This window comes from Dama dama, chromosome 11, assembly GCF_033118175.1.
Source record: "Dama dama isolate Ldn47 chromosome 11, ASM3311817v1, whole genome shotgun sequence".
Lineage (NCBI taxonomy): Eukaryota > Metazoa > Chordata > Mammalia > Artiodactyla > Cervidae > Dama > Dama dama.
The window spans coordinates 8392882-8416680 of NC_083691.1; the positions used below are offsets into that span (position 1 = coordinate 8392882).

The 23799-nt window shown below is 56.1% G+C and overlaps 3 protein-coding genes across 4 annotated transcripts; 1 reads left to right on the plus strand and 2 right to left on the minus strand.

The window, feature by feature from the left end:
• Window positions 1-177: 177 nt before the first annotated feature.
• Window positions 178-14346, minus strand: TTC16 (tetratricopeptide repeat domain 16). The gene is made up of 15 exons (XM_061156177.1): window positions 14329-14346; window positions 13519-13691; window positions 13099-13189; window positions 12798-12941; window positions 11062-11162; window positions 10829-10958; window positions 8823-9037; window positions 7912-8156; window positions 7406-7547; window positions 5864-6029; window positions 4786-4928; window positions 4471-4633; window positions 2480-2561; window positions 1114-1403; window positions 178-1074 (listed from the first exon to the last, which is right to left on the minus strand). The coding sequence occupies exons 1-15, from the start codon at window positions 14344-14346 to the stop codon at window positions 178-180; spliced, it is 3000 nt and encodes a 999-aa protein (XP_061012160.1).
• Window positions 14347-15154: 808 nt separating this feature from the next.
• On the plus strand, window positions 15155-19743 carry PTRH1 (peptidyl-tRNA hydrolase 1 homolog). Of its 2 annotated transcripts, XM_061154601.1 has the most exons (5): window positions 15155-15278; window positions 15649-15868; window positions 16341-16440; window positions 16590-16635; window positions 16738-19743. In XM_061154601.1, the coding sequence occupies exons 1-5, from the start codon at window positions 15183-15185 to the stop codon at window positions 16918-16920; spliced, it is 645 nt and encodes a 214-aa protein (XP_061010584.1). In that variant the 5' UTR covers window positions 15155-15182; the 3' UTR covers window positions 16921-19743. The 2 variants fall into 2 exon arrangements, with proteins under 2 accessions (XP_061010584.1, XP_061010583.1); XM_061154600.1 differs by having other exon boundaries at window positions 16590-19743.
• On the minus strand, window positions 17127-23284 carry CFAP157 (cilia and flagella associated protein 157). Its single transcript, XM_061154598.1, is given in 9 exon segments — window positions 17127-17185; window positions 17511-17707; window positions 17876-18048; window positions 18416-18566; window positions 18747-18877; window positions 19270-19537; window positions 20000-20153; window positions 20834-21105; window positions 23121-23284. Coding segments are annotated over 9 exon segments (1569 nt in total).
• Window positions 23285-23799: the final 515 nt, after the last annotated feature.

Below are 23799 nucleotides of genomic sequence, written 5' to 3' on the forward strand. Positions count from 1 at the left end.
GCTGAGCTTTTCAAGTTTTTAATTTTGTACATGAAGAGAACAAATACAAATAAATTTAGTCACAGGACCAGAGAACGTTGGCCCAGGTTCTGATTGCTTCTGAAGGAGGCTACAGCGCGGAGCAGAGGGGAAAATCACCCTGCACTGCAGCAAGAAGTGAGGGGCTGAGCATACCTTTCAAAGAGGAGCCTCACTATCGGGGCTGGGCTTCTGCCTTGGGCCCTGGGCAGTCTGCATGTTGCTGAGACTTGGGTTCAGTCCCCAGGTGACCTCGGTCTTGCTGGCACCTGGGCTTGCACTCTGGCTCTGGGCCGCCTTGGACTGGCTGCGCCTCTGACTCTGAGCCTGGCCCTTGGTGGCCTCAGTGTTGGAGGGGCTCCAACTTGAGTCATAGGAAGTATTGATCTTGCTGGGGCTTTGGATCATTCTCCAGCTTTGGTCCTGGGTAGCAGCTGCCTTTCTGAGTCTCCAGCTCTGACCACGGGCACCCTTGGACTTTCTGAGCCTCCGCCTTGAGCCCTGGGTAGCCTGGGTCTTGTTGAGCTTTTGCCTTGGGCTCCAGGCAGCCTCTGCCCTGCTGGGCCTCTGGTTTTGAATCTGGGTGACCTCCATCTTGCTGGGCCTCTGGCTGTGGATGAGGGTGGCCTCCATCCTGCTGGGCCTTTGGCTGTGGATGAAGGCGGCCTCAGTCTTGCTGGGCCTCTGATTTTGAATCTGGGCAGCGTCCGTCTTGCTGGGTCTCTGGCTGTGGATGAGGGCGGCCTCTGTCCTGCTGGGCCTCTGGCTGTGGATGACGGTGGCCTCAGTTTTGCTGGGCCTCTGACTTTGAATCTGGGTAGCGTCCGTCTTGCTGGGCCTCTGGCTGTGGATGAGGGCAGCCTCTGTCATGCTGGGCCTCTGGTTTTGAATCTGGGTGGTGTCCGTCTTGCTGGGCCTCTGGCTGTGGATGAGGGCGGCCTCCATCTTGCTGGGCCTCTGGCTTTTTATCTGGGCAGTGTCCGTCTTGCTGGGCCTCTGGCTTTGAATCTGGGTGGTGTCCATCTTGCTGGGCCTCTGGCTGTGGATGAGGGTAGCCTCTGTCCTGCTGGAGCTCTGGCTAAGAATGACGGTGGCCTCTGTCTTGCTGGGCCTCTGGCTTTGAACCTGGTCAGCGTCTGTCTTGCTGGGCCTCTGGCTTTGGATGAGGGTGGCCTCCGTCCTGCTGGGCCTCTGGTGGTGGCCTGGGGTGGACTTGGTTTCTCTGGGGCTGTGGTTCAGGCTTAGGTCTTTCCTACTGTCCCCCGAGTCTGAGGATGGTGTCCTTAGCAGTGAGGAGTCAGAGACTGTCACAACAGTGGTGGAAGTGCTCCTGTATTCCTGACCCGTACTGGATGTCTCTGTCTCCGAGGTGGACCTGGTCCTGACTGGGAAGGATGTGTCCAGAGAAGCTGTCAGGCCGCCTTCCCCAGACAGTCCCAGGAAAGGGAAGCTTCTAGGCCTCACCTTTGCCTATGACCCAAAGGCCTCATGTGGCCAAGGGGGAAGGCCTCCCAGATCTCGCCAAGCCCAGCCCTCCTGGCACCCTGAGGCCTAAAGGTGGGTCATGGCCATAAGACAAAGGGGAGAGGTGAAGGTCCCCACTGTCAGCGCTGGCCTCCACTCTGCCGGCCGCCTCTCGCCCTGTGTCCCCGTCACCACCAGCACCTGCGGGGACCTGGCCCTCTGCCTGCAGCAGTTCTCTGGACTCTACTCCGCCCACACTTGGCTACCCCATTTCCTCTGAGCCCTAAAAACCCTTCCTGACCCTCCCCCAACGGGGGCTAAATGCACCCATCGTTCTCAGGACTCCCCTCCGTGGTATGGCTACACTGTCCAGTTCTCTGTGTACCTGTGTGCCTTCTTCCCTTCAGGACCAAGAGCTCCCTGGGGCAAGGACTGTGCCATTCATGCCTGCACACGGTGTCCTGCACAGGCTCGGCCCTGGGATGCTCAACACATTTGCTGAATGGCAGGAAGGGGACTAGAGCCGCTACATCCATCCCTCCCCGGACTGCCCGCAGCTGCTCCCAGGACTCAGAGCCGCGTTCTCAGGTTTTTCATTTTGTCCCTTCCATGTTGGCACCTGGCAGAACTGAGGGTAAAAGCCCCCTGGACATGCACAGGCTCTGTGGGCTAATCTCAGGGAGAGGCCAAGGGGGCAGAGAGAAGAGGGACAGGGTTGAGCAGGGAATGAAGGTGGAGCAGGCAGCAACGATGAAGTGCCTCGAGTGAAAGCTGGCTGCCCAGGCTGTGTGCTGGGCATCCCCGAGGGTTCCCCTCGCTCCCCATCCCTGCACCCGCCACTCCCCCCACCCCACCCACAGCAAAGCTGGCATGAGCCCTCCCGCTCCATATACACACTGCAGTAAGCAGCAGAGGCCAGATTCACACCCTGACCTGGGAGCCTCTGACCTCTGACCCTTGCCCTCCCTGCTGTATTGGCCCATGCAGGGGGACTTACAGCCCAAGATGGAGCCTAAAGAGGTCTGGCTGACGTAGCTGTCGGTCAAGGATGACTCCTTGCTGGGGGCCAGCTTTAGCTTCTCCTAGGGTCAGAGACAGGCTGGGCAGTTGGCAGGCCGTGGGAGGCTGCAGCTCTAGAAGGCCAGCCTTCTAGAGGAACTTAGAGTTCCTCGGGGGCTGCAGTTTAGGGCTAGATGGGGACATGGAGCGGTTGACTGGACAGGAGTGGGGGTGACCAGGTTAGACAGGTGTGGCGACACAAGAAAAGCAGTGTCAAGAGGCTGCTTGGCCCTCATCTCTCTATCTGCAAAATGCAAATTCCAGTGTGGGAAAGGCTTCTGTATGCTGTGAAGTGCTGCGCCCTGCCAAATGGCTAGAGAGGGGTTGAGGAGCTTCTCCGCACCTTCCCTGCCTCATCCCATTTCATCTCCAGGCGCATCTGGGAGGGAATGCCCATTGTTATAATTGCCTGGACCAGGAAATGCCTAAGCAGCCTGGCACTTGGCTAAGAGGCACACAAGCAGAGCTGGAATCCAGGTGGGGGTGGGCGGGGGGAGAGTCTACGGCCAGGCCCTTGGCAGCTGGTCACACCTGCAGGCTGCAGCGGGGAACATGTGGGAGCGAGATGGAACGGGCAGAGCTCTGGAGCACTAAGCAGGGAGCCCATGATAACTTCAGGGCACACACAGACCCACGGTCTGTAGCTCTGTATCCTAACATGAGCTGGAAAAATGTAGAGCTCGCCTTTTCCATGTCTGACAAGGGATGCTGGCACTCCAAGGACTTCAGTGGTTAAAAGTCTCCCTTGGACATAATTTACTTGCTGTCCATCAGCAGTCCAGTGGATCAATAAAATGGTAGGATAGCCACAGGATGGAACTGCCCACAGGAATGAGAAGGAGCAGTCAACTTGAATGCCTCTTACCAACTTGGAAGCTTAATGAACAGAGCCAGAGGCAAACAGGCATGTGCCATCCTCCGTTGAGAAGGACCAGTGCATTTGTCGGCAGTGTTAGGAATCAGAACAGCCCTGAGGGAGGAGGGGCCCAGAGCCAGGTGAGAGAGGCTTCTGGAAAACTGGGAATGTGTTCTTTCTTGAGCTGGAGAATGGAGTCATGAGGGGTATTCATTTTGTGAAAATTCATCAAACAGTTCACTGAGGATTCGTGTACTTTATGTTCCACTCAATGAAAAGTTTTTAGAAATGAATTCAAGTGTTAAAATTCTGGGGGCTTCCCTGGTAGTCCAGTGGTTAGGAATCCGCCTGCTTGAGCAGGGGACACAGGTTCAATCCCTGGTCCGGGAAGAGCATACACACCACAGGGCAACTAAGCCCATGCACCACCGCTCCTGAGCCTGAGCTCTAGAGCCAGGACCTGTGACTACTGAGCCCGTGGGCCTAGAGCCCATGCCCCGCGACAAGAGAAGCCACTGCAATGAGAATTAGGCCCCGCGACAAGAGAAGCCACTGCAATGAGAAGCCCGCTCACCGCAGCAAAGAGGAGCCCCCCTCCCCCACCGCCCACTGAAACTAGAGGTGAAAGGGAAGTTGCTCAGTTGTATCCGACTCTTTGCGACCCCATGGACTGTAGCCCACTAGCCTCCTCCATCCATGGAATTTTCTAGGCATGGGTACTGGAGTGGGTTGCCATTTCCTTCTCCAGGGGATCTTCCTGACCCAAGGATCGAACCCAGATCTCCCGCATTGCGGACAGATGCTTTACGGTCTGAGCCACCAGGGAAGGTGAGTGTGGACAAAGTGTAGGAAGCCTCTCTCTGTAAGGGACCCCCATTCTCACCTGCACTCCTTCAGGTGTCCCCCTTTACTGGTACATTCTCCACCTCACAGCAACACGTCCCCAGCCCAGGTCACACAGCTGAGTGGTGGCAGAGCCAGCCTCTAGCCAGCCTGCAGCCCTCAGCCCTGGCTTGGGGTACAGTCCACCTCGCACCTCCAGGAAACCCGGCCCTGGCGTGGGGTGCACTCACCTTCTCCTTCCCAGAAACCTGCACCTCTTCCTCTGGGCCTTCTGGCTTTGCCTGCGGGAATTGGCGAGGGGCCTCCATCTCCTTGGAGGTCTCCAGTAAAGGCGGCTCCAGCTTCCAAGAGATGATCAGGGCCCGGGCCCTCTGTTTCCGATCCTTGAGCTGCCTGCCAAAGTGAGTTGTCAGAGCGCTGGGTAAGCCTCTCTGACTCACCCCACCCTCTCCGGGACTGGATGGTGGCCTGAAAAGGCAAGTATGTGCCTTGAGCCCTAGCCGTCCCCCAACTCTGGGCCTGTGGGTCCTCCTGTAGAAACCTACCCCAGGATGTCCTGAGGGGTGCTGGTGTACAAGCTGTGCTCCACCACACGCTCCAGCTGCAACCTAGCCAGGTTCGCCACCTGGCTGCTTAGCACCTCTTCCACTGACATGCCGGGGAAAAGGTTGGCCATCATCGGGAGCAGCTGCCAGGAAGGAAGGTGACCAGAGTCAGGTGTGGGCTAGGACAGAGGCAGATGGTGTGGCGCTGCCCTGACTGGCAGAGTCCCTTCTCAGGGCTGAAGAAGAGAAGGGTTTACAAATTCAGCATCAGTTGCTCAGTCGCATCTGACTCTTTGTGACCCCATGGACTGCAACAGTCCGCCAGGCTCCTCTGTCCATGGGATTTTTCCAGGTAAGAATACAGGAGTGCGTTGCCATTTCCTTCTCCAGGGGCTCTTCCCAACCCAGGGATTGAACCTGGGTCTCCTGTATTGCAGGCAGACTCTTTACCATCTGAGTCATCAGGGGAGTCCCTTTATAAATTGTTGTTTCTTTGGGCCCGAACTATTGGGAGATCTTGAGGAAGGAACTATTATGTGAGGGAGTTCTGAGTCTGATCAGGGATTCTGGAGACAGCCAGAGGAGGGTGTGACCTCCAAGCTCCATGACCTGGGCCGAGGGAACTGACTTCTCTAAGCCCTACCCTCTTCCCTCTGTGAATTATGGGGTGACGATAATGTTACCTGTCTCGTAGGTGTTAAAGAGGGTTAAACAGGGTGATATAAGCTGAAGTGGTTAGAACAGTGCCTGGCTGTGTGTTACCTGCTCAGTTGTGTCCGACTCTGCAACCCCATGGACTGTAGCCTTTCAGGCTCCTCTATCCATGGAATTCTGCAGGCAAGAATACTGGAGTGGGTTGCCATTTCCTTCTCCAGGGGATCCTCCGAACCCAGCGACTGAATTTGGCAGGCAGATTCTTAATCGCTGAGCCACCAGAGAAGGTACAAAGTAAATGCTCTGGCATTAGCAGTGCTTATCGCTGCTAGGAATCCAGGTTTCTTTTAGGGACAGGACGTATCTTTAGGTGGTCAGAGGTATTGACTCTGGAGCCCACCCTCCTGGCCCAGCAAGAACACACCTTGGGTTGCTTGGGGTCAAGGAGCAGGACAGTGGCAACATCCTGGCGGGCCCCAAAAATGTTCTGCATGAGCTGCCGGCTCCTGGCGCGGTACAGGTAGTACTGGGGCTTCCGGGGATTGTGCTGGATGGCCATTGAGAAGTGGTTCTCTGCCTTCTGGAACTGCCTGCGGGACACAGTGGGCCACAGGGTGCTCTGAGCTGGGCCACCTGGGGGAAATGGGGGGTTCTGGACCTCACTGGGGAGTTTGGGGAAAACCAGGCTAGTTTCTGCTCCCTGCCACCAACACTCCTCTTGATGGACCCAACACTTAAATGCTAGTGTAAAGTCCCAAAATAAATGGACACTTTTATGATCTTGGAATAGGAAGGGCTTTCTGAATGTCACAAACCCAACAGCTAAATATGAAGAAAAAAAAAAAAAAACTAATTTGACCATGATTAAATCCCATTATTTAGTAGCAAAAGCACTACAAAAGAAAGCAGCAAATAGGGAAGAATATTTTGCCACATAAGGCAGATAATAAGCAAACTTTCCAGTCTACAAAGAACTCTTATAACCAAAAAAAGTTTTTATTGGGCAATTTAAAAGCAAATGGGAGAACAATTTAGGCAGACCATAATGGCCAATAAACACATGAAAAATGTTGTCCTGCACCCACAATTTAAATATGCAAAGTAAATCCAATGCAAGAGAACCATTTTTTTTTTTTTGCCTACAGATTAGCAAAGTTAAAAAATAGTGTTAATGCTCTGTGCTAGGGAGGTTTGGGGAAATGACTTTCTTTTAGTGGGGGAAGTTTATATTGGTTCATTGTTTTTTTTGGAGAACAATTGGTTATCATCTTTAAAATGTTAAAATTTAATTTAACATTAAATCAAAAATTTAACTTCCAGCAATCTAACTACAGAATTACTAGTATGAATGGATGGAAACACATGTCTTGGGTGTCATTACTGCATTATTTATCATTAAAAAAAAAAAAACCTGAAAACAGCCCAAATTCATCAGCAGAATATTGTCTAGAAAAATTAACTGTGGTACTTCCGCCGAATGGAATACTTTGCAAACAATAACAGAGAATGAAGTCATCCTATGTGTAACGGCCATGGGGAGTAAAAAAGCCTGTCAAATATCAGCTTAGCACGATCTCACTTTTGTAAAATGATAGCAATTGCCAATACATGCAATACATGTAGAAATCAATCTGGAGGACTCTTTACCAAACTCACCCAGACAAGGGAGGCGTTGGGAGACAGGTATTAGAAGGAACTTCCGTTTTCTGAGTCTTATGTTACTGAATACTTACTTTTTTTTTTTTAATAAAAAGCGCAATTACCGTAACAATATTCAGAGAAAAAGTGAAGGATTTTTAGAGAAAACTTGGAAAATAAAATTGATATTTAGAAGACTTAACTGGGAGAGCAGAGACATCTTGACCCAGGGAGCCCAAGCGGGCGGCTTCATCCCTGACCTCCCCGGCCCCCCCATAGCCCAGTCTGCCCCGCCCACGGCCCCGCCCCACCCCCCGTCGGCTCACACCTGCTCCGTTGCTCGCAGAAACCCAACTTCTCCTGCAACAGGCCCATGCGCAGGTGGGCGCCCTCGTCCTTCGGACTCAGTGCCAGCGCCTGCTGGTAGTCCGCCTCAGCAAAGGTCAGGTTGCCCAGCTGGAAGAAGCAATCTGGAGCGCGGGGACTGAGTGGGGATCGCAAAAACCCAGGGCGCAGGAGCCGCGGCCCAGTTGGCTCCACCCCCTGGGAGGCGGGGCCTGCAACTGATGATACCCGTGGGCGGTCGCCAGCACCTGCAGCGGCTTTTCAATGCAGCTGGGCGCTTCTTTCCAGTTGCCTGATCTGAGCATTTTGAAGGACTGTGTAGCCAGATGGTCTCTCAGACAACGTTTCCCCTCCGTAGTGTGTTCGTGGGACACTGAGACTCCTCTTGGGCCCCTTCTCCCTCCCTCCCTCCCTCAGGGCCCTCGAGCGCCCAGCGCAGGCCTTAGAGAGGCAAGGGGCTCACGCCGGGCTCCCCGGGACCCCACTCACCGCCGCGGTTGATGTAGAGGCCTTTCTCCTGCTGCTCGTCCTTGAGGGCCTTGTTGAGCAGCAGCACGCTCTCCTGGTAGGCGCCCTGCATGTAGCAGTGCACCGCGAAGTCGTTGTAGGCCAGCAGCAGTTGGCGCTGGGCCTGCTGCACCAGCTCCTCTTGGTGCTCGCTCATCATGTCCAGCGCCTTCAGGAAGTCCTCCACTGCCAAGTCAAAATCCTGGAGCCGTCGGTACATGGTGCCCCTACGGGAGAGGCATATGAGAGCCAGAGTGCCCGCACCGACTCGGGGTGTCCCAGAGAGTGGATGCAGCTCTGGGTCCCCTGACCGCTGGAGGCGGCAGGGGAGGCCTCCCCGCTCATGCGCTAGGTTTGGCCTGTGTGGCTCCCCGATTGCTACTGAGATAGCCTGATGATTCTACTTTGCTCTACAAATAACTTGTTTCTTTTTGGGAGCAGCGTGCCTGCCAGCCTCTCTGCTAAGGGTTTTTGTACACAGGATGATTGTTTTACCTCCACTGTTTATTGAGAAAACCCAGGGTCAGGGAAGTTAAATGGCCCAGAATGAGGTGTTGAGCCCTTGCTGGGGAGGTAGGGGGCGTAAATTCAAACCTAAGCCTCCTTTACTGGGCTGGGTTGGGCTGAGTCTCCAAGTATAAACTGCTCAGCAGGCCTGGGGGTCCAGGATTCCCAGGTTAACAGGCTGCTGCCTGCCCCTTCTCCAGAGGCAGTAGCAGAAATCACCTCCCATGATTCCTCAGTCCAGATGGAGAGCAGGGAAAGACCCTTAGGGATTAGATGGGGAAACTGAGACCTGAGGAGGGTCAAGGGCTCTCCTGAGATCACACAGCACATCTGAGGCAAGGCAGGGCCTGGGACCCAAGACAGCATTCCCCCCCCCACTCCAGTACCGGAAGAGGAAGAAGCTGGGGTCCAGAGGGTTGTTCTCAATGGCACAATTGATGCAATGCAGCGCATGTTGCAACTTGCCCTGCACGGCCAGGACCCCAGCATCTTGGCGTGCCTGCTGGGCCTGGCCCACCATCACCTGGAGCAGCACCTTGGCCTGTGGGTGCTTGGGATCCAATAGCAAGGCGCTGTGTAGGTCTCGATAGCAGAGGTTGGGCTGCAGGGGTGCAAGGCAAGGATAGTGTCAGGGCTGCACCCAAGCTGAGCTCCCCCCTGTTTACTGGGGAGAGGCAGACCTCTGGGCAGGCCAGCACCATGCCACCCATCTTCAGTGTCCCCCCCGCCCCTCCATTGTTGTTTTGCCTTTTCTGTCTCTTGAAGGAGGAAGGGAGCATTGTGGGAAAATCCTATCCAAGGCCCCATCCCTACTGGCCCCTTTCCAGATGTGACTTCAGGTGAGCCAGGTCTGCCTCAGTGGTTTTTGCTGTAAAATGGGGCTACAGATGCCTCCTCCTTGCAGGACTTCTGCGAGGCTCACTTGAGGTAGGGGGAGGCCATGGTCTCCTGACCATGACTGTCATGTCCTCCCTGTCCTCCCCTGTACACCCTCCCACACACCTCTGACCTTTAAGCCCAAGACAACTCTAACCAAGAACAGATTCAGGCCTGGGCATGAGCAGAAAACATCCCTAGGCAAATACCTTCCACTGGGTGAGCAGGTCAGTCAGTCAGTCAACATTTTTAGCAAGTAACCCATGTCCTGTGGGGTAATTGGTTGAGGGCGAGAGAGGCAGTGTTGACACTGGGTGTGAGTGGAAACTGGGAGGGGAAAGATGGCAGAGGTTGGGACAGGGCTTTGGAATAGGTGGACTTGGGTTCAAGGGGAGCAAGTTAGCCAAACCATCTGAACCTGCTTCCTCATCTGTAAGAAGAGGACAGTGGGTTGTGTCTAACCTCAGAGGGTTACTGCCAGCCTTAGAGACAAATGTGAGTAAAGCGCTTAGAATGTGTCTATGCATTGTAGGGAGCAGCTGCAATCCCAACAATCAACAATAATTGTCAATAATTACTAGTCTCCTACCTTTGAAGGAGCCTCTCCCATTGAGTCACCTGTGGGACACAAGAGCCCAGCCCCTGGCAGAGGGAAGCTCTTGGTTCCAGCACCCTGAGGACGTCCTGCCCACTCCAGCCCATCATGCTCCTCCTCTTCCTGAGTCCCGCCGCCCCCCACCCCAAACATCCTAGCCAAGCTGGAACAACAGGCCTTGTTCTGGGTGCCTCTGCTTTCCTCACTCTCACCTCTCCAGCCCCCCAGTCAGTCTCTGGTCCTGCTTCCAAAGGTCTGAAGAACTTGCCCTCCTCCTTGCCGCCATCCTGCCCATCCTCCCTGAGTCCCACTCCTATCCAGATGGATGGTACCCAGGCTTCCAGTCTCCCGATTTGCCCCTCTGCCCCCCCAGCCCACATGCCCCCTGGCAGCCAAAAGGACTTTTCTAAGGCCCACTGCCCCCAGGGAGCACCCTTCTGAGGTTCCTGCTGCTCCCCAGGAAGAAGTCAGGGACCCCCGGGGTTCACGAGATCCTGCCTATCACTGTCTCATCCCTGCAGCCCCTCCTTCTTTGTGACCCCAAGTCTCACATCTACAGGATGCCTGGTGGTCTCTGATGGTGCTTCACATAATTGGGAAGTCAGTCCTTGTGTAATTATTTGCTGGGGGCTGTTTCCCCTGGCCTGTGAGTTCCGTGAGGGCATGGCAGGCCGAGACTTCTCACCTTGTGCTTTTCAGGGATTGGTGCAGGCCTGGCAGAGAGCTAGGGCTGAATGATGCTGGAACAACTACCTGACCGGGCAGGAGTGGTCAGCACTGGTCAGGGTTCGGGAAGGACAGGGCTCCCACCACACTGGGGGCTGTGGCCTCTGGGCTGGTGGATAGCCTAGCCGCCTCCTGTAATCTCAGCACCCAAACAGGGAGGAGGCCCACCCATCGGCCCTGCCTGCCCTGCTCTACCTTCTGGAAGAAGTTGTAGAGCCTGGCCCGGAGGATGTAGACATCTGCATTGGTGGTGCCTTGCTTCACCTCCTTGGTGACGAACGAGAGGCATTCACGATGCTTTTTGAGGGCCAGGAGACAGGCCAGGCTGTGGGCGGAGAGCAAAGGTACTCGGTCTGCCCAGTGAGAGGGGCAGGAAGGAGACGCTGAGGGGGACAAAGGCTAGAAAAGCTCTTGACCAGGGTGCTCACCATCGATACCGGAAGCAGACTTTCTCAGGCTGGAGCTCAGAGGCTTGGGAGAAGACTGTCAAGGCATCCAGAAAGGCGCATTGCTCAAAAAGGCACTGGCCCTGGTGACACAGGGATTGTCAATCCTGCTTGTGAGCCCAGTCCAGCAGCCCCCATGAATTGAGGGATGGCCATCATTGGGGTGGAATGACAAGGGATGGGGACAGAGTCCTTCAGATCAGAGAGAGATTTTAAGAGACAGAGATACAGACACAGAGAGATATAGAGCTGAGGAGACAGCAAGACACATAAATATACAGTTGGTGACAGAGAGAGAGCAATACAGACGTAGGAACAGGGAAAAAAGAGAAAACCTGAGAGGTAGATCAGAACAGCAGATCTAACGATAACAGGCTCCTTCCTGGACCAGGGCTCCAGGTGCCAAACCCTGTATTAAGAACACAGGGGCTGATTCATGTCAATGTATGGCAAAAACCACTACAATATTGTAAAGTAATTAGCCTCCAACTAATAAAAATGAAAAAAATAAAGAATACAGTGAATTCCTGTATTCTTAGGGATACATATAACTTAGGGAGTTCCCTGGCTGTCCAGGGTAGGACTCAGTGCTTTGACTACAAGGATGTGTGTTGGGGAACTAAGATCCTGCAAACTGCCCAGGTGCAGCAAAAATTAAAAAAAAAAACAAACCCTAAATTTATCTCATTGGGACTAGGTAACATTCCCCTTTTAGATGAAGGAACTGAGGCTCAGAGAAGTGAAGTGACCTTTCCAAGGGCACACAGAAAGAACAAGATTGGCCTTAGGACCCCCGCAGACAGTTTAAGCATGTGGTCTGGTTTTAAGAATGTTTCTTTTTTCAGAGTTGAATAATAATAATTATTATTCCTATTATTTTGGCTGCACAGCATGGCAGTGGGATGTTAGTTCCTGCCCAGGGATCCAATCCATGCCCCACCCCCCTGCAGTGGAAATGCAGCGTCCTAACCACTGGACCGTCAGGGAATTTCCAGAATTGAATTATTATTGACATTAAAAACCAAGACATCAAAGTTGTGAACATGGGGGAAAAATCAGGACTTTTTTGGGATTTTATGGATTAATATCATCTTTATTACACATTACAAATGGGGGGGGCACTCTTGTCTTTTTAGTGCTGGGAGCCTGTGGACTCTAGGCCTGTGCTGTCCAATATAATAGCCATGGCAATACAAATTAAAATTTATTCAAATTAAATATCAGTACAATTCAAAAATTAGTTCCTCAGTCACACTCTTGTCTTTTTAGTGCTTAGAGCCTGTGGATTCTAGGGCTGTGCTGTCCAGTACAATAGCCACCTGCTGCCCATGGCCATACAAATTCAAATTGATTCTAATTAAATATCAGTACAATTAAAAAATTAGTTCTTCAGTCACACTCGCCATATTTCAAGGGCTCAACAGTTCTACGTGGCTAGTGGCCATCAGAATGGACTGTAATCATCATGCCAAGTGATCGTTGTCACTACTGCCGAAAGTTCTATTGGATGTACCCAGCCCTGGTGGTGGATGAACCTGGAAGGTGGGAGAGGTCATGAGAAGGAGTGGCAGAAGGGGACACAGAAGCAGGGACAAGAAGGTCGCCAGGAAGTCAGGGCTGGCCCCGGGAGCAAGGAAAACCCCCAGAGTTGGAGGGAGAGCCAGCAGGCCGGGGTGGGAGGCGGGTGCCTGGTATGGGCCTAGGGCAGCACCGGGCACCTTCAGGTAAAGCACCAGGGCGAGTCGCTCCAGGTAGTCTTTGTTCTCTGGCTGGGAGTAGTAGGCTTTTCGAAGGTTCTGGGCAGCCGAGGAGAAGTCGCAGAGCTGGATATAAGCCTCGGCTCTTAAGGCATAGAATTCTACCTGAGGGAGAGGGGACCCAGACTGCCGTTCCCCTCCCCACGATCCGCCCTGAGGTTTGCCACTCGGCTACCACAGGGACTCACTCAGCGGCCCTGAGAGGTGAGAGTGTAAGTGTGGGACAGCAACTGCCCGTGCCCACCCAAACCCTCCCTCTCACCAGCTGGGGGTCCAGGTGGAGGGCGCGGGAGAAGAAGAGCACGGCCATCTCCCAGTCCTCTTGCTCCAAGCACTGATGAGCTCGATGGTAGCTGTGGGGGGCAGGGGGCACAGCCAGGGGGCAGGGCTGGCCCTGACTTGGGGCCAGCCCAGGACATAGAGCTGGGGGGTTGGGAATGCTTTGCAAGGAGGGGGGACTTGGGTAGGAAGACAAGAGGGGTAGACAGAGACCCAGGGAGAGCAGGCTGGCCATCCGTGGAGCCCATCCAGCCTTATTTTTGCTGCTGAGGTGGAAGAGCCCCATTATACAGTTGAGCTTGCTGGAGCTCAGAGAGGGAGAGTAACTCGCCCAAGGCTGCACAGCATGTCAGTGGCTCTGCAGGGAAGGAACCTGGGACCCCTGGGCAAGGGAGACACTCACTATTCCCTGACTTTGAGGGGCACGGTTAACCCCGTAGCCTTTGGTTTTATATCATCAAAGTTCTGGAAGATTTGGCTGGTCCCAAAGATGCGCTGGAGGGCCCCCTTTGGCATGGGAATCACCCATGGCTTTGGGATGTGTTGTGAGGGAGCTTTGTCATGCTCCAGACCATCCTGGAACCAAGCAACAGCAAGCTGGAGCAAGCCTCAAAGACAATCCCCACTCCACTGACACACTCTCCTCGGGTGTTTTACAGGGTGGAGGAGGGGGTGGAAAGGGGGCCTGGGAGGAGGCACAGTCTGGGGTCTGGCGGCCCTCCCAGCCCCTTTCCCCTTAACCTCTCTCCAGTCCTGCCTCTCTCTCCTGTGGTCAAGAGCTCATGCTCACACTGCTCTCTGCTCTCCTCCTGGTCCCCCTCAGCTTCTACCAGCTACTGACACCCAAAACTCTTGTCTGCAGCTCAGGCCCTGCCCCAGGCCAAAGGCCCTGGGGGTCCAGCAACGTCTTGCGAGAAGATCCATGTTCCGTTAGTCCCTAAGTCCTGTCTATCCCACTTCCTACAGATCTCTCAGATACCCCCTCTTCTCTCATCTGGGTCACTGCCATCTCTGTCTCTATGCCAGCTCCGGCCACCCCTCCGACCTCCCCACCAGCCGCAGGTCCTAAGACCTCTGTTCTCTGCACAGCAGCTAGGGACTTTGCAGAATCGCACAACTGATCTGGCCTCTCCTGAACGAAAACCTTCCCTGAGAACCCATACGTGGTCACTTCTCCCCCACCCTTTGCCTTTGCTTTAGACTTCTCCCGCACCTCTCCGGAGTCTGTCATGAGGCCCCTTCGGGGAGGACCCCAGGACCTGGACCAGCTTACTCGCGGTCCTCACTTTCCTCTTGGCCCCCTCCTCCCGACGTTGCTAGGCATCATCTCCAGGACGCCCACAGGCTCCGCCCCTAAGCCACGCCCCCGGAATCCCGAGGAGTCCAATCCCTGAAATCCAATTTCAAACCGAGCCGGAAAGCGGCTGCGCGCTTAGTCGCTCGGTCGTGTCCGACTCTTTGCGACCCCATGGACTGTAGCTCGCCAGGCTCCTCTGTCCACGGGATTCTCCAGGCAAGAATACTGGAGTGGGTTTCCATGTCCTCCTCCCGGAGATCTTCCAGATCCAGGGATGGAATCCAGGCCTCCCACATTGCAGGCGGATTCCTTACCGTCTGAGCCACCAGAGAAGCCCAAGAACACTGGAGTGGGTAGCCTATCCTTTCTCCAGAGGATCTTCCCAATCCACAACGCTCTAAGAGATGACACCTTGCAATGGCTTTAGCAAGTTTTTATTAGCTGGGGAAGCCAAGGAAAAGGCTTGCCTGCTTTCCGCAGCGAGGCAGGGCCCCAGGGGTGGGTCAAAACAGGGCACACTCCTTCCCAATCCAGTGGTCAAACAAGGGCTCCGCGAGCCCCACGACAAATCCCGCCGGAGACGGTGACGCGGCACCGCGGATGCGCAGGGACGCCCGGACCAGGCCACCGCCCGGCCACTTCCGCCCCTCAGAAGGGTGGCGGCCACGTGGCCCGCCCCGGATTGGGCGTTAGCAGCTAGGGGCGGCCGCGACTGGCCAAGGGGCTGGCTGACGTCAGGGGGCGGGGTCCGCGTCCTGAATGGGGGCAGCATGGGGCCGCTAGGCCTCTCGCGCGCCGGGCTGTGGCTGAGTCGAGCCATGAGCCGCTGCGTTTTGGAACCCCGGCTGGCGGGGAAGCGGTGGCTGGTGAGTGGAGTGGGGGACAGCCCTGTAGGGACTCCCGGGCCCTAGCTCCAGGTCTGCCGCTGTCTCCTGGGCAAAGTTCTCCCCCTTCCTTGTATTGAATTTTCTTATCTAGAAATGGGTCAGATGCTCCGATGGGCTCCAGACTTCCAGGAACTCCGCTCCTGCACTGGGGGGCCTTGCCAGCCCACTCCGGGGGGCGCTTCCACTTGGCCTTCTGGAGTCTTGGAGTTTCTTGGACTCTTCCTCGTGGCCTTAACCTACTCCGGTCGTTTTCCATTTACCTTCCTCTGCTTTGGGGCCCCGGGTGGGGTCGCGCTGTGAGATTATGGGGAGAGTTGTCGGGGCTCAGTTTCCCTGATGTCGCCCGCAGGTGGCAGGCCTGGGAAACCCTGGACTGCCTGGCACGCGACACAGCGTGGGCATGGCAGTGCTGGGGCATCTGGCGCGGCGGCTGGGGGTGGCGGAGAGCTGGGTACGCGACCGGCGCTGTGCCGCGGACCTCGCCCTGGCCTCACTCGGAGATGCCCAGCTGGTCCTGCTCCGGCCACGGAGGCTCATGAACCTCAACGGGCACAGCGTGGCCCGGGCGGGTAAGTTGAGGGCCCCACGTGTGTGCCCCCCAGGAGGGCGCAGGGGCCCGGACTGCATTCTGGACTGCAGCAAATCGGTTCACCTAGAGCTCCAGGTACCAGTTGAGCTCCAATTGCTGCCTTGCCTTGGGTGACTGAGAAATTGAGAACTTCAGTTTCTTTATACGTGGTGGTGGTTTAGTCGCTTGTTCATATCCAACTCTTTGCGACCCTGTGGACTGTAGCCCCCCAGGCTCCTCTGTCCATTGGATTCTCCAGGCAGGAATACTGGAGTGGGTTGCCATGCCCTTCTCCAGGGCATTTTTCCCAACCCAGGGACTGAACCTGTGTCTCTTATGTCTCCTGCATTGGCAGGCGGGTTCTTTACCACCAAGTGGGGTTAATTGTGGTCCCTCTTCATGGGAGCCCAGAGTCAGGACAACCTTCCTGGGCGGATCAGTAGTAACCAGGGCCACTGTTTCCCTGGGCCAAGCGGAGCTGTTCGGACTGACTGCTGAGGAAGTTTACCTGGTACACGATGAGCTGGACAAGCCGCTGGGGAAAGTGGCTCTGAAGTTGGGAGGAAGCGCCAGGTGAGGCCCTGAGCTGGTCAAGGTGGGATAGGGAAGCCAGCCTCCGGGTTGGAGTTGGGGTAGAAGTGCTGACCCCAGGCTCGGCGGGGGATGGGGTGAAGGGTGCTGACCCAAGGAAGCACTGACTGCCCCTCTCCTATCCCTTGAAGGGGCCACAATGGAGTCCGTTCCTGTATGAGCTGCCTCAACTCCAGTGTGAGTCTGCGCCTCCATCCTGCCCTGAGTCGGGTGGCTGGCACAGGGCCCCCAACACTCCTTCTCACCAGAGCTCCCTGGGCCCCTCTGGCTCCCCCACAGGCAATGCCACGGCTACGGGTGGGCATCGGGCGGCCAACCCACCAGGATGCAGTGCAGGCCTACGTGCTGGGCCGCTTCTCCCCTGCTGAGCAGGAGCTGCTGCCTCCAGTGCTGGAGCGTGCCGCGGACCTGCTCCTGGACCACATCCGCCAGCGGAGCCAGGAGTCTTCGTCAGGCCCCTGAGGCCGGTGGACTCGGCTGCTTGCCTGACTGTCATGCCCACACCCATCCACCCATCCACAGAGGTGCCACACCAGCCTGTGGGGTCTTTTTTTTTTTTTTTAATATAACTCTTCTCTGGGCTGCCCCAGGCTGCCTGTGGACTAACGCGGGGACTGTGGCCGGAACAGTCCTTCTTTAGGATAGGAGGTTGGTCTTCTCTCCGTGTCCTACTTCGAAAGTAGGGAAACTTCAGGAAGACTAAGCTTTTTTCTTAACTTTTTCTGAGGAGCAGAGGTGTGGATCTGTAACAGTAAAGGTGCCACCTTAGAAGCTGAAGCCTCCGAGGTGGGGTTCCCATCCCTCCCCTGCCTGTGGAGGAGGGGCCCACAGGATCCAGCAGGCTCCCCTCCCAGGGGATGTGTGGGCGTGTCTGGATCCACTGAGGCCTTGACACACCTTTCTTCAGCCCATTTTACAGATGGGGAAGTGGAGGCTTAAGAGAGGTCCAGCCACATCCACAGAGCCACACAGCTGTGGTGTGGCAGAGTGGTGATATGCACCCAAGGGCAGCCCTCATCCAAGGGTGTCCCTCATCCAGCTGTCCCTGGGGCCCCCTGGCACCCTCACCTCAGGGCTGCTGTACGCCTGTAAGTTGCCCATGCGGGTGGTATGTGAGAGCAGCCTGAGGTCCTCAGGGTTGGGTGGGATGTGGATCCGTCGAGGTACCAGACCCAGGTCCCCAGGCCGGTAGGGTGTGATGCCAGACAGCTGCTGCAGCAGAGACCCTGTCTTGAGTAGCTGGGTGCTGCTGTCCTGGCTGTGGGGAGGGGACTGGTGTCATCCCCTCCACATCTTAGATGAGGAAGCCGAGATTCAGAGCAGCTCCAGGGAGCCAGGCTTCCGGCCCCAGCTCAGTTGAGGACAGCCCATGGATGTGTCCTGTAGCTGCTTCCTCTGGGGTCACACGGGGTCACACACTCACCCCTCCCTGGGCAGGCCACAGGGCTGGCCCTCCCGGTGCAGGGCCTCAGCCATCTGGGGGCTCAAGACCACGGCCGAGCCGAGCATGAGCAGCAACTGCTGCAGCATCTCCTTTCGCTGCAGCTGGAACACGACATCGAAGTCACCATCCTCCTCGTTAGGCCGCATCTGCCGAGAAGGGGACAGGTGGGCCCGCCAGGTCAGGCCCTTTGTGGCCCCAGCATCCATCACTGGGAAACTCCAACCCCAGTGCCTATTAATCTCAGTATTCCCTGGCTATGGTGGAATACCCATTCTCCAGATGGGAAGACTGATGACTTCCAGGGTCTCAGAGGCCTTTGTCCAGCTCCTTTGAGACCTCAAATGGCTCGACGTGGAGAATCAGAAAAAGACAGATCTGCCAGGAAACTCTCAGGGGAGAGAGGGGCCCTGGGCCTGTCTTGGCCATCTCTGGTGGTCTGCTTATCTCCAGGCAGTTTCTAGTCCTTGATTTGCCGCCCCCTTCCCCCACCACTTTCACCCACTTCCAGTTCACCTGCACAATGTCCTGTAGGAAGGAGGTGGCCTGGGCCAGGGCCGTCTCCAGGCTCACCCGGGCCTCCTGCTCTTTGGTCAGTTGCTGCTGGAGCCGCTGTCCCTCAGCCTGCTGCCGCTCCAGCTGCAGGTTCAGCTGGTCTCTTTCTTTCCTGGGCCCAGGACGAGACAGGTCAGCCTCCTCCCCATCCTAGGACAAGGGGCCCTGTCTTTTCTCTCTGGCCAGCCCCGGGCCTCAGCTGGTGTGACAGACAAAGCCTCCAGGCCCCTGTACAGAGCGGGGAGTCGCTGGCCCATGACCACAGAGGGAGGGTGTTCCCGCTGCTCTGCACCTCAGTGCCTGATTGTCCTGCTGCTGCTTCAGGAGGTCCTGCTCCAGCTGGCCCAGCAGAACACGCAGCCGCTTGGCCTCGGCCGTGCCCTGCTGCTGCTCACGGCACTTCTCCGTCAGCATGAGGATGACCTGCAGTGTGGGCAGGTGGCCGTGCTCTGGGCCCTGCCGCAGGCCCTCAGCCAGCCCTGCATCCCCCAGAGAGGCCGGCCGTGGCCCTGGGAGCCCAGCACCCGCTGGACTCACCTCAGGGCCGCTGCGCACCCATTGAGTCGCCTGTGCGGGTAGGGGCCCTGGGGCTGGGTTCCCATTCAACCAGTGATGGGGGCTCCAAGTCAAATACAAACCAGCGATGGGGGCCAGAGCCCTCCCAACGAGGGCCCCATCGCCTCACGGCTGCCTCCCCCATGCTCCGACCCCAGGTCCACCGTTGCAGGGGCCGTATTTGCCCCGAGGACGGGGCCCTAGGTTTCCTTCCTGCTCTCTGTGCCGGGCCTCCCGTGGTGAGGGCCGGGAGCGCGCACCTTCTGGCGGCCCCGGTTGTTCCTGGCCATGAGCTTCTGGGAGTTCTCCAGCAGCTCCAGCTGTTTGCACAGGTCGTCCTGGTGGCCCCGGAGCTGCTCGTTCTCCGCCAGCAGCTGCGTGCCCTGCCGTGTAATCTTGGCCAGCTGCAGGGTCACCGCGTTGTTCTCTGTGATGGCCCGCTTGGTCGTGTCCCACATCTGGCTCGTGGCCACCTTGCGGAACTCTGTGGCCACCATGTTCACACGCTGGATGATCTCCTTTCTCAGTCTAGGCGGGATGGGTCGGGGTGAGGCGGGGTTCAGGCAGAGGGGGGTCCCCAGAGCGCCTAGACCTCTCTGCTCTGTCCCCCACAGGAGGGGCCAAGGTCACTAGCAGAAGCTTTTTATTGTAGACCCTTTGTAATATTTTGAACCATGTCCGTGTATGATGAACCATTAAATATAATTTAAAGTCGCAAAAAGTGGCACAAGGAAGTCCAGGGATTCTCCAATGTCTGTGTGAGAACTGGGAACTGGGAGCCTGTTTTTTTTCTCTCCGCCGCCCCCCCCCACCCGCCCCCCCCCCCCCCCCACCAAATCAGCCACAGTTTCGAGGAATGGCAAGTCGGGGCATCAAGGACTTGGCATGGTTCCCCCCTGCCCAGTTAGAAGCCAAGGCTGTCGGAGGCCTGAAGACCTGGCTGTACTTGGCCTCAGTGGGGGGGTCCTGCGCCCACAGCAGCCTGCCCACCTGTCCTTGTCCAGCACCGACTTCTTCTCCAGGTTGTGCACGTAGTCCTTGTATTCGTTCTCCTGCTTCCGCAGCTGGTCCTCCAGCGACATGAACTTCTGCATGAGCTCCTCTTTCTGCAGCCGGAACTCCTCCAGGGCTGCCAGCTTTCCCCCTGCCCCGCCACAGGGCACGGGCCTGGTGAATGGCCACCTCGGGAGGGCAGGGTCCCGGGGGTGGGGGCGGCAGGGCTTTGTGTGATGATGCCCCTCACCCTTCCCCATCCAGTAGGGCCAGTCCCCTATCCCCACACGTAATCCTGCCCGCCTTTCTGGTTCAGTCTGGAATGCCCTTCCTCTTTTCCCCAAGTCTTACGAAGCCTGGTTCAGGCTCCACCTCCTCCAGGAAGCCCCCCTTGACATTCTCCTCTACTCTCATGAAACTGACTGTGACAACAGCCTCTGACTCTGAACACCTTCTCTGGACCAGGCACTCCCGTTGTCACCTGAAAGGCACAGCCACCCTTGCCAGCTGGGTGACCTTGGGCAAGACACTCCACCTTCTTGAAATGCTTCCTCACCTACCCAATGGCAGGTGGAGATGGTATTTCCTGCCTCAGGATTGCTGGGGTCATTACCATGGAAGATACGTGTGGGAAGCTGCACGTAGCTGTTGCTCAAGGAAGATGTATCATCCCCGTTTCCCAGGTGGGAAAACAGGGCCAGAGAGTAGGGCTGGCCCAAGGTCAGAGAGACAGTGGGAGAGCTGGAGTTGGAGCCCAGAGAGACAGAGCCTTGGGTCTCCCCCCACCCGCTGTGGTGTGTGCCTGTAGGCTCACCGGCCAGTGCCCCTCACCAAGGATGATGTTCTCGGTGGTGAGCTGGTCCTTGGTCTCCTGGAATTCGTGGCGCACCTGGGCTAGCTGTGCCTCGAAGGCATCCTTCTCCATCTCCTTGGCCAGCTGCAGGCTCTGGAGCTGCTCATTGAGGTCGGTGATCTCATCCACCCGCTGGTTGAGCGTGCGCTTGAGGAAGGCCACGATCTCCTTCTTGTTGTTGGCCAGCTGCTCAAACTCCTGGCGAAACAGCTTCTCCTGCATAGCCAACTCATCCCACTTCCGCTGGTACCTGAGGCAAATGTGGGGCAGAGGTCCAGGGGGCCTCCAGGCAGCCAGGCTGCTCCCTGGACCCTCCCATAGTGGGACTTTGGAGGTTCCAGCTTCATCTCCCCTGGTCAGTGCTTGTGACTGCAGCTGATGCCTGTGCTCAGCACTTTATGTGCATCACTAGGATGTAAGCTCTGTGAGGGTGGAGCCTCTGTTAATGTTCATAGCTGTGTCCCCAACACCTAGCACCTGGTATGTAGTAGGTGCTCAGTGTGTGTGTTGAATCCACAACAATCAAGGAAGCAGGGACTATGATGATTGTACCCCTTTTACAGGTGAAGAAACTGAGGCACAGAGGGATGAAGCATCTCTGAGTTAGTAAATGGCAAAACCAGAACTGGAACCCGAGTCAGTCTGATACCCCAAAGTTAAGGGTCTTAAGCATAATGTTTGCTGCCCGCTCTGTGCCCTGCTTAATACTTTCACACTTTATAACCCGAAACTTCTACACTTGTGATCTTCCTTACCCTTCTTCACTGAGTGAACCCCTGTGTTGCCACCTCTGTGGAGCCTTCCTGGCCCTGAGGCAGCATTTGTGGTCTTCTCTTTGGGGCCCTCCTGTAGATTGACCCTTGTCCCACTGGGAAGTCAAGACCTGACTCCTCGCATCTCTGTATTTTGGGGGGCCTGGCAGAAGAAGTTGACAAATAGTAAGTGTCCAATAACCATCTCTCGAATGCATTTTTCCCAGATAAATTTCATTTGGTGTCTCCAGCTTGAGGGAAGGGTGTGAATTTTTAAGAGCTGTCGCGTAAGCAATTTTCTAGTTTCCAATGGAATAATGGGTAGAAGCTATTTGGAAAGATGTTTAACTTCACGACTAACTCAACCAACATCTTCTGAATGGAAGTGTGGTGCAGGGTGCAAAGCTGAATGACCGATCTGTGGAGCAAGGAGGCGGCCTGGCTTAGGGAAGTCAGGGCCCAGGGCTGGCATCCCGGAGCCTCTTTCTTGGGGTGCCTTCCTCTCTCCCTGAGCCTCAGTCTCTCCACCGCTTGTAATGGGGATGACTCAAGGACCTCTCTCATGGGACCATTTTAAGGACACAATGAGCACCAGTCCAGGAAGGTCTCAGCATCAGCTGTGAGTATTTGTAGCAACATGTGAGGAGACCTGACTGATAGTGTTAGTCAATCAGTCGTGCCTGACTCTGCATGGATTGTAGCCCGCCAGGCTTCTCTGTCCATGGGATTCTCCAGGCAAGAATACTGGAGTGGGTTTCCATTCCCTTCTCCAGGGGATCTTCCTGACCCAGGGATTGAACCTGGGTCTCCTGCACTGCAGGCGGATTCTTTACCATCTGAGCTTTTGAGGGTCACCCTGAGACTGGGCTAGTACATCATAACTGAGAGGAAACTAGTGTAAGAATAAGAAAAGTGAGCAAGTGCATGTCTCAGGAGAGTTAGAGAACCCCCCCCCCCCCCACACACACACACACCACCACCCACCTCACACAGCTCTCCTCGTTTACATTTGGGAAAACAGCCCTGGCATGGACAAGTGGACTTGGCAGCTGGAAGAGCCAGTGGGGCCCATAGCTCAGGGGATCACGGAACAGGCATTGTGGGGGTGGTGGCGGGCGGGTGGGAGGAGGGGTATGTGGTCACCCGCCTGCCAGGGGGCTGCCATCTCCAATTCGTCCCTCCAATTGAACTCTGCCCTCTTAATAAAACGCGTGGTCCTGGGGGGCAACTGTGAGGCAGGGGGGACGTAGTCCTTGCCTGGAGAGGGGTTAGGCTCTTAACTAGGCACTGGGCCCCTGGAAACTCTGGGAGCCAAGATGGGGCCAAGAAATCCATTTTTCTTCAAACTCATGAAGCCTCCCAATGTTATCTTTGAGGAAACTGAGGTAGGGATGGGGGTGGGTCTGGACATCCCCTGGGAGGCCAGAACACAGGGGGCCCCCCAACAACCTGCACAGTGGCCAGCTCTGAGTCACTCCCTGACCTGGCAGGACCACCCTGCTCGCCCACCCACCGGGCCAGCCTGTCCTCCAGGTTGCGGATCTGGATGTGGTAGAACTCTCGGTTCTCCTCGCTTATAGGCATTTCCATGGGCTTATTGGCCAGGTTGGGATCCTTCTTGCCACCTTTCTTCTTCTTGAGCTCAGGCTCCTTGGCCCCCTTCTTTTTAGGAGCCATGGCTGGAGGCAACCACTACACCAGGGCCTCTTTAAGAGGCCAGGTGGTTGCTAAGGAAGTTCCTCGCATACATAGCAACAAGCTAAAGATGTGAAGCCAGGCTTAAAGGGACCTTCCCTCTTCCTGGCGAGGATAGGCTTCAGAGACCAGCCTCCTGCTGCAAGGCCAACAGCGCCAGAGAGGCCATAGGTCTGGGTGTCCTAGACCATGGTGTCTCAGAGACCAGGACGCCAGGCTCACTGGGCACTCTTTTGGGCTCTGGGAGACCCTTCCTTCCCTCAAGAGGAAATTGGTGACATGAGAATATTACAGTGGGTCAGAGCCCTAGAAGGGCTTCCCTTGTGGTTCAGACAGTAAAGAATCTGCCTACAATGCAGGAGACCCGGGGTTGATCCCTGGGCTGGGGAGATCCCCTGGAGAAGGAAATGGCAACCCACTCCAGTATTCTTGCCTGAGAATTCCATGGACAGAGAAGCCTGGAGGGCTATAGTCCATGGGGTCGCAAGAGACAGACA

Bases quoted from the DNA above. Each gene is read 5' to 3' on its own strand.
- PTRH1 (XM_061154600.1), top strand. From the start codon at position 15,183: ATGGGGCCGCTAGGCCTCTCGCGCGCCGGGCTGTGGCTGAGTCGAGCC. The intron at 15,279-15,648 runs GTGAGTGGAGTG...TGTCGCCCGCAG, and splicing joins TGGCGGGGAAGCGGTGGCTG to GTGGCAGGCCTGGGAAACCC. The intron at 16,441-16,589 runs GTGAGGCCCTGA...TATCCCTTGAAG, and splicing joins AAGTTGGGAGGAAGCGCCAG to GGGCCACAATGGAGTCCGTT.
- TTC16 (XM_061156177.1), bottom strand. The intron at 13,190-13,518 runs GTGAGTGTCTCC...TGCCCCCCACAG, and splicing joins CCCCTCAAAGTCAGGGAATA to CTACCATCGAGCTCATCAGT. The intron at 8,157-8,822 runs GTACTGGAGTGG...CCTCTCCCGTAG, and splicing joins CCCAGCTTCTTCCTCTTCCG to GGGCACCATGTACCGACGGC.